The sequence below is a fragment of the Morone saxatilis genome, unplaced genomic scaffold (genome assembly GCF_004916995.1).
Source record: "Morone saxatilis isolate NCDOM2014 unplaced genomic scaffold, NCSU_SB_2.0 Contig23, whole genome shotgun sequence".
Lineage (NCBI taxonomy): Eukaryota > Metazoa > Chordata > Actinopteri > Moronidae > Morone > Morone saxatilis.
The window spans coordinates 15,769,909-15,779,618 of NW_023339796.1; the positions used below are offsets into that span (position 1 = coordinate 15,769,909).

Sequence of the window (9,710 nt, forward strand, 5' to 3'; positions counted from 1 at the left end):
TTATTGCACCATGAATTCAACTTTAAGATAGAATTTGAAGTGTGTTTATTTCTTCTTTCAGAAGCTACACTTTAGGACCATAGTTAGGGAACAACATGAATATAAGTCTCTTACTTTTTTTAGGCCATTTATTCTCGTGTACTGTTGACAACATAATTAAGAGCCTATCTAATATTATTATTATTGTTTATTATCTCAATTCATATTTAGAGTAAGTTTATGAGTTAATATAACACCAATTTTAGCAACCCTTTGATTTATGCTTATTAGAAAACTATATAATTGCCTACTTATATGTGCCCTGTGTGTTCCTTTGTTAACCATGTGAGTTAAATATGTTATGGAGCAGGAGGACGCCCCAAGTGTTGTTCATTAGCTCGAAATATCATCAATGTTTACATCATTCCGTGTGGTTAGAAAAGAGATCGACAACACCGGAAGCTGTTCAGAATATAAAGTACACGCTAAGTTACATTTCAAGGAGGCAAGTCATTTGTAGTATTTACTTGTGCAAGAACTGTTGGTGATAACATGGGTTATAATAAATCAAAGGTGAATTTTTTTAAGCAAATACTGCCCTGCATATTGATGGCTGATTTATGTTATGACCATGCCTTCGTCTTCAGTAGTACTAACCAATTCCACCTTATGAGCCCATGTTGTTCTTTATTGATGTTGTGTATTCGGGATAAACAACTCCGTGACTGCACGACTTCCAGCGTTCAATTATCAAGACAAAAACTCACCTTTTTAAAATTATTTTAATGTTTAGGTCCGATGTGTTTTTAGTGTTTTTACTATTTTATGTTGTTTTGCTGCTTTTATGTTGTCTTTCTGTAAAGTGTCTTTGAGTATCCAGAAAAGCGCTTATAAATAAAATGTATTATTATTATTAATAAAAGTGCTTTTGGAAAAAAAAACAGACATGGTTTCTTTGCAAACACGTTTTCATTTCGGTGCCTTAAAACATTAAAAAATGCAACGTTTTTTTCACAAGTGTATATTATTTTGAAAGGAGTATCCTCAGTGCTCCTCGTCATCGTGCTCAACGTTGACACGTAAACCGTGATGACTGAACGGCTCACTTCTTCTCCGGTGTAGTCTTTAGGACGCAGGATACAGCGGTACCGAGGCGCATCGACAGGCAAATACGGCTGAAAAGAAAAAAGTCACAGTTCCAGGTGGATTTTATTCTTCTGTCCTCAGGATTGATCTGTCCATCATCTCCACAGAGCGGCCGCCAGGTGAGTTCCTACTCTGCAGACCGTTTCTTCTTCTAGCAGATTATCTACAACTTCATGTGTTTGCCGTGGAAAATAGTGAATAGACTGTACTTCTGTTTGTTCTCAGTCTGGTTTTTAACATAGACAAGCTGCATAATATTTCATGTTCCTCTATAAACTTGTAAAGTGCTCTCTAGTTTTATTCTGGCATTTATAATACAGTCTGTTATTACTTAAGGGTCTTTGTTCCACAGCTTTGTGAACTGCATGGCTGTTTTAAGGCATTATTGACAGACTAATACTCCTAAAGGATGTTAAACTTATATGCTGTTTTTATACCTTTGTTGTGACTAATTTATGACAGTAATAATATTTTGATGGTATTTTGAGGTAGAGACAGATATGCAGATATTATCCCATATTGTCAATAAGCTAGGATATTTATGATGATTTCCTCTTTTTACTTCTCTTTCATATGCTACCCTGCCTACCTATTGTTTGTGCACACACACACACACACACACACACACACAAAACAAGTAAATAAATAATTAAGTGAGTCAGAGATCCCTGAGGTCTCATTCTGGTATGACAGCAATGACTATGTAAACAACTGTTTTGATAATTAATTGTTTTGAGTCATTTTTTAAAGAAAAAATCTCCAAATTCTCTGATTTCAGCTTTTCAAATGTGAATATTTTCTATTTTCTTTAGTTATCTGTGACATTAAACAGAAGATCTTTGGGTTGTGGACAAAAAAGAGACATTTAAGGATGTCACCATTTTTAACATTTGGCATTTTATGGCCCAAATAAATCAATTCATCAAGAACATAATCTACAGATTTGAAAATAACTGTTAGCTGCAAGCCCTACACTCTCACTGCTTACTGCATTGTGTCTTCCCCTATACCAAATCAAATCCAAGTACCAGAGTTCTCAGAAGAAATCATATCTGGTTGGGCTTAGGCTCAACTATGTGGAATCCATGTTCACCATGTTCACTCCTTCCTCTTCGTGTCCATCCACAGCGCAATGGACCTGCTGCCTGACGTATGGAGGCAGGACTACTGGCTTCCTCCAGGTGTGACCTGGAAGGACATGGAACAGCTGGCAGACTCTGATCGACCACTACCTCAGGACCTTCTCATAGCTCTGCCACTCGCACTGGGCTTTGTTGCCCTGCGCTACGTGTTTGAAAGGTAAAACACAACAACAACTCGCCTCATTCTGTAAATATCCAGGTGATGTGTTTGGCTGTGGCTGTATCCTTTACAGGACTGGCCATTGTTGTCCGTGTGGCCGGGCAATTAAACACTTATCCCGCCTGACCTGCAATAATGCCCACATTCCTTGTTTAATAAGAAACACAGTCATCTCTCAACACAATAGAGAAGTATTATTTGACTTGTAAATTATAGATGTAGATCAAATTCTGTTTGCATGAAATGCTTTTTAGTAGTTTAATTTCCACAATCTAATGAAGCACATGCCCAGTTATCAGCTTGAAAACATCTCTTTCATCAATTTTAGGTTTAGGTAGCAACAGCGCTGTGGGGTTGTTATGAGTGCAAACAAGCCTCATAGGCACTTTTTTTTTCACACTCACACACACACAAACACACACTCACACAAAAACAAACACACACTCACACACACACAAAGACTCACACAGATTGTCTTCAGGGTTTTTGACTGGTTGATTACATCTCCAGTGGGTTCACAGTTGTAACATTCACAGGAGTGAACAGTTAGTGGAATCAAATGGCTCGTTAAACCCAGTTAAAATGTCTTTATGTCATATTACTCCACTAAACTATGCTATTTTATTCTGTTATAGTCTATTACCTCATTTTTATTAGGTATACGTTTATATAGACGGTTCATAGTTAATCTAATCACTCACTTTTGCTTAGGAATATCAGAGAACTACACTATTGGGTTTGCAGATACATCGCATTTGTGCACATTGGTTTAGAATATGTAAAGTTTTCTAGATATATGTTTATATTTATTTTTTACTTATATATTATCCTTTTTCCACTTAACTTCTCTGGACTGCTTATTATGCTGTAATGCTACATTTCCCTCCTGTTAATCAATCAAATTTAACCTTAAATACAAATATGCGTCAAGCTTAGTGGTAATACTACATGTCCACACACACACACATATACACACACAGTGCTTTGTTACCTGCTTTAATGCGTGCATTGTATATAAAGTATAGCCTTCACTTATCCGAGTCCTAAAGTGTTTGTTTTTGACTGGCTGGTAAATGGCTTACATTAACTTTGGCTAAACAACCGCAGCCTGGCACCCTGCCTGTCACACAGTGGGTGTTCTGTTATCATTTGTATAAGCTGTCTTTTGTCTTCCTTCCCCTCAGGTTTTTCGCCCCACCCATGGGCAGATGTTTAGGGGTAAGGAATAGATTGCAAGTGACTGCAGCCCCCTCCCTGAAGCTGGAGTCATTTTACACCCAGAGGAGCAGACAGCCGACACAGGTTGGTCTGAAAAGGCCTCTGCATGCGTGCAGTTCGGCTCGATTTGTAGCACATTTTAATCCAGAGCACACTGAAACAGGGTCAACATGAGGGTTTTTTTTTAAATGTTCATTCTAAGAATTTACTTACCCTTGTTAGTTGTTGGTGTGATTAATGTTCTGCGTGAAAAGTGCAGAGAAACACGAGTGTTGTGATAGTAATACATCCTTGTTCCTGGAAAACCCAGGGGAAAACCCAGCACTGTATTTATAGAGGTCATACACATATGCTCATTATTCTCGCTCAGCTTTTGGATAGACTAGAAAATAAAATTACTCATACTTTCTTTCCCCTCTACATATATATCTATAAAATAAAAAGAACATAATATAGAATATAGAATTTAATTAATCCCAGAAGGCCTGTTTGTTTAAAACCTACAGATGATCATTAGCACCAGTGGGGCCAAAGATTACTTCACTTATTCAGCAACAACACTTTTACATTTTGCAACAACAACAACAACAACAACAACAACAACAAATGCTTTGGGAGTAACTCAACACCAGTATTATTCAGTGGACAGTGAAGTTAAGTGATCCGATGGAAAGAATAACATGCGCTGCCTCTTATCCCGTTCCATCATTTCAGTCTGGTTGCTTTATGCTCATTATACCCCATTTAATCCGTTTCTCCCTTTGCGTATTGTTTCAGAGTGAAATAATTAGTTTGATGTCGGTGTGTGGGAAAACCCAGAGGCAGATCGAGACCTGGTTCAGACTTCGCAGGAACCAAGACAGGCCCTGTCAAACCAAGAAGTTTGGTGAGGCTGCGTAAGTGCTTTCTCTCTACCACTGTTTCATTGCTCAGGTTACAGGTGACTTCCCTCAACAACACTTATTCCACCACCCACTGCACAAAAAAACCCTTGAGAGCTTGGCACATCAAGCTATGTTGACTGATTTGTAGTCTTGTTTACATTTCTTAGGTGCCTTTTGTTTCAGTGTTCACAATTTCTGATCTCCAGTGTTTTATTTTTGCAGTTGGAGGTTTTTTTTCTACCTCACAGCCTTCGTGGCTGGAATGGCCTGTTTGATTGATGTGAGTTTCTAAATGTTTTACAGCAAAAACACAGTAATATAACTCTATTGTTGTATATCTTTTTCCCTGAATCAAATCCCATTAGTATAATCCAATAATAAATGTAATTAATTAGCTTTAATCTTATCTTTTCTCTACAGAGGCCGTGGTTCTGGGACCGCAGCGAATGTTGGAGGCAATATCCGATTCAGGTGAAAACATAACTTTCCGTACATTATCTCACTGCTTCGGATAATCAGTTTGTTCCATTTCCTCCTATATTACAACATGTGCATCTCTGACAGTGAGGAAAGCACCTGGAGGTGATCCGTTTTTAAAGGTAGTCTGACTGAAATATGAGTTTGAAGGAAACAGATTTAATTTGTTTTCAAGTGGAAATGAAAACAAGTATCATCCATACTACAGAGAACAATGAAAATTCTTTCTCACTGTTTCCAAATACTCACCATGTGGTTAAATAAATCTAAATAAATCAAGAATTGAAGGATGTGAGCAGAAATGCAGCAGCACTTCCCTCCTGTCATTTAAAAGTGACTGCAGTCACACTGTTTTCATTATCAATGAATCTGGTGATTATTTTCTTTATTGAAAATCGTTTTGTGGGCTGATCAGCACACACAAAGATATTCAGTGTCTTTATAGAAATGTCAACATCAGAGGATGGTTTCAATCCACTGACTTCTGTAATTACTAACTCTACATTCTGAGTTTTGTTCAGTGTTGTTAACCAGTGGTGGATTTAGAATAACATTTTCTTGACTTTTAAATAATGTTTGGTCCCCAGCCCATGGAGAGAGCTCATTACTGGTACTACATGCTAGAGTTGGGTTTTTATGGCTCTTTGCTCCTCCGGATCTCAGTGGACATCAAGAGGAAGGTGAGGACCTCAACATTCATTCATTCATAAACACAATGGATTCCCTCCTGAGTTTGTAGCCTCACAACACACTTGGCCTTTAGAGTACAACGTAAGTGAAGGTATTATCAGGTTTGCTTCAGCCCGGTCATATTTCATACGTGATGGCATGCACTTTAATGAGAAACTCCACTTAACACGAGGTTAATAAGTGACTATAGGAGGAGGAATTTTAATTCTATTTCTGACACAGGAAGGTCATTTTGTTTTACAGAGTAGATAGTCTATATATGTTTGCTTTGCCAGGATTTTAAAGAACAGGTGATCCACCATTTGGCCACCATCTTCCTGCTCAGTTTCTCCTACTGTGCCAACTACATTCGCATCGGCACCTTGGTCATGCTGCTCCATGACTCCTCTGACATCCTGCTCGAGGTAACGTGCAATCTCACATACTCCGGGACAAATTACACCAATTTTCACAGATGTGTAGGCAATGCTGCTTTAATGTAACCTTGGTGGGACTCAAAAGAATAGCCCATGTAAGTAAGTATGAGTCCCATGTCTCTAGGGCCAAAACTAAACAGACACATGGGACCTTACAGATATAATTAATCTCTTTAGAACGTGTCACCATAGATTCACCTCCACGTTGGCCATTTTTCTGCCTCTGTGTAACCCTACCAGAGTGTTATCTGTATAAATGTACAGTCAGATGTTCATACTGTGCTTGAGGCTGTTCTTAGAAAAAAAGTATCAAGTCTGAGATCTCCGGAGTAGCCTGCAGGACGCTCAACTATTCAGCAGGCGGATCCTGTGACCGAGTCCTGATAGCTAAAAGTAATCTAGCAGCCTGAGATGACTTTGATTTACCTGTAAGTAAAACACAGGATTGTAAATAAGAAACAAATTAAATATTTTAAAAACATTGTTTTATAAGGTTTTTTTCTGGATTCTTGCACTCAGTAAGAGAAGAGAAAATAAACAAATACAGCACTATTATAAAGACAGTAATGATGCTGATGACATACTGTATATACTACAGATATACTGTACAGCACAGAGCACCATATGGAAGCAAACATTCACTCATCTACTTTCCTTTTATTAAAGACATGCTTTCCTGATTCTCTATTATCCTGATCCCCTGTCTTGGCTCATTAACTCTTTTGCATGATATTTAAGATAGATAGATAGATACGATTAGATAGAGCCTAGATAGATAGATAGATAGAGTAGATAGATAGATTAGATATGATAGATAGTGAGATAGATAGATAACTTTATTGATACACACAGGAACAACACAATGAAGTTAAGAGAACAACCGTAAACATATTCAAAAAAGCAACATGAAGATGCAGATATAAAAAACTTATAAATAAGTTTAGATGTGTAGTGCAAAGTAAAAAATTATAGCAGATAGATTATCTTGTCAAAAAACATAAACCAATGTTTCATGTGATGAGTTTCTCTTCACACGCAAGCTTTAGTTTATGGTTTATTATTTATTCCGATCGATTCAGTTCGTTCCTATTTTTGCAGTCTGCCCAGATGTTCAACTACGGGCTCTGGGCTGGAGGAGAACGTGATGACGCACTTGTTTGTTGTGTGTGCGTGCGTGTCTTCCCTCGTGACATCGCCCGTGGTGATTTTCCCCCAGCACAGTAAGCGTCTTACTTCCTTGATTCTAACTCTTGTTTTTAGTATTTTTGTCGATAAGAATGTCAACTAGCTTAATGCTTGCACGGTTGACAACCCCTTTACGTCAGATTGTTTGATTATTTCCCACAGACATTCATCATCCACCTGGTCAGTGGAGGTGTTGAACCTTTTTTGCGCTACTACTTTCTTCAACCGTGCTCCTCGATGGTGCCTGCCACGGCTCTTACATCTTCTGGGGCCGGCTTTACATCCTACGCATGGTCTACAAGTTCCTGAAAGGCAATGTGAGAATCAAGTGATAATATTTGCTCATCCGATGCACTGTGCCCTCCATACAGACGAGCACACTGTATGCCAGTCAGAGTCGTAAAATTCAGTTTCTACTCATCCAATAATTAGATTGTCCGCACGTTAACCTCTGTACTCTGCTTCTTCTTCCAGCTGAAAAAGACGAACGCAGCCGGATGAAGAGGAGTGGGTGGAAGGAGGAAGAGGACTGATAAAGGGAGGGAAAGAAGGGAGATGTGGATCAGAGAAAGGAGATTACTGGTTGGGAGAAAAGTAAAGAACCTTTAACTCCAAACGTGTCTATGCTGACTACAGCTGTGTCCAAATTAACTTGAGCCAACACCCGCAGAGTCTGGGTAGCCGACAGATGCGTAGAGAGTCAGTAAAGTGGTGATTGTTTAGATTCACATAAAGCCGCACTGCTGATCGTAGAGGAACTACAACACTGTGTGACAGCATAGAGGTTGATATAGGATGGATGTGAACATTAACTCTTTTCTCCACTGGCCTTCAACTTTGAATTGAAAAGTGGAATTAGGACGAAGTTAAAGCGCGAGAGTTCAATATTAGGTCTTTTACAATGGCTCGACATAGCAGAGGAGTGAGTTTCGATCTATCGAGCCTCTGGTTAGGGGCCCAGCACGGCTTGCCGCTGCGCCACTCTGTAACAACCCCAGATGGGACTCGAACCCACATCCCTGGCTTAGGAGGCAGTGCCTTATCCATGTAGGCCCTGGGGCTGCTGCAGCTACTGGGGAGCCACTGCTGGAACTTTCAGTGGAGGTAGTAACACTGACACTATAATACTTTATGAGTTAAGATGGCAGGGATGGTAGTAGATGGTGTTTGAAGTAAAATCAGGGGATCATGAAAGTGTTCGGGGCCTGCCTGTCTGCCTGATGTGTTTCTTCATTGTAGCTTACACTGCAGACTGTTTACACTGTTTGTTATCCAGCAAGTTCACAGAGCACATTTGAAAACAGCAAAACAAAAGATATAAACTTGGTAGCTGATGTAAGACCCAGTACAGACGCATAGAAGTGATTTTTAAAATTGTTAAGTAATCAAATTGTTCCACAACATGCGATAGATATTTAAATGGAGGAAATAAAGTCATAATTTTACTCTGCCATGCCTGTCTCTTGTGGTGATTTAAGACATTGAAATAATATTTTGTTGACTGTGAAGTATCCTTGTTAAGTTTTGACTGTTTAACATAAAGCAGGGCAGGATTTGTGTACATTAACCACAGAGAGTATCAGTATTTTATTTAAAGGGCATTTAGATTAAATGTGTCTATATCATATACAACCCAAGTGTGAATATTATCAATCATATAAACTGTCAATGATACAACCACAGACTGTGATGCTGAATAGCTTCTCCTGCACCGCAGTGCCACCTGGTGGTTGGGACCAGGATGACACCAATAGACTGAGTGCTTTCTAAATGTTTACCTGTAATAGATAATACACATATAATAATTTCAAAGATGATGAAATATACGTTAATATGTAGGTTACATTTACGTAATATCTGTTTGATGAAATATAACTAGATAACGTGAATATGAGTGAAGCCGCACCTTTCCCAATCAAACACGTGATCAGATCTCTCCCCATGTACACAACTTGGTCATTTGAGCGATAAGAGAGTCCTTTTATTTATTTATTTTTAAACATTAACTTTTGGCTTCTTCGTCGGTAGAGTGAGGTTTGACCCCTGCTTGTTATGAAACAACGGAATTAAAATGAACTCTTTGTTAACGTTAACAATTAAAGTGTTGAATTGAACGATATCTGAACACCTTCCCACGTTCAGTGCAGAAGAAACGCTGGCTCGGCAGAAATTAGTCATCAACAAATATGTTCATTATAGTTGGTCTCTGTGGGGTGCATTTATGTTAACTATTTCCAGGTAACGGTCTTAATTAATGCTAAACACGGAGCATATCGCAGCGTACACTTTAATATGAGTATTATAAATAATATTTTCACATTTTTATACGTCTTACTTACGTCTATGAGTCACATCTAGCGGTGATATTGGTATCTAAATGCGCTCGGGTGCAGCAATTCGCATATCGTAGCTG

The 9,710-nt window shown here is 38.6% G+C and overlaps 1 protein-coding gene across 1 annotated transcript; it reads left to right on the forward strand.

Annotated features, from left to right (window-relative positions):
• Nucleotides 1-1,090: 1,090 nt before the first annotated feature.
• Nucleotides 1,091-6,809, forward strand: LOC118334287 (ceramide synthase 2-like). The gene is made up of 8 exons (XM_035670132.1): nt 1,091-1,244; nt 2,254-2,424; nt 3,612-3,729; nt 4,423-4,541; nt 4,752-4,809; nt 4,950-5,000; nt 5,594-5,686; nt 5,972-6,809. Exons 2-8 carry the CDS (start codon nt 2,258-2,260, stop codon nt 6,176-6,178), a joined length of 813 nt encoding a protein of 270 aa, XP_035526025.1. The 5' UTR covers nt 1,091-1,244; nt 2,254-2,257; the 3' UTR covers nt 6,179-6,809.
• The last annotated feature ends 2,901 nt before the right edge of the window (nt 6,810-9,710 follow it).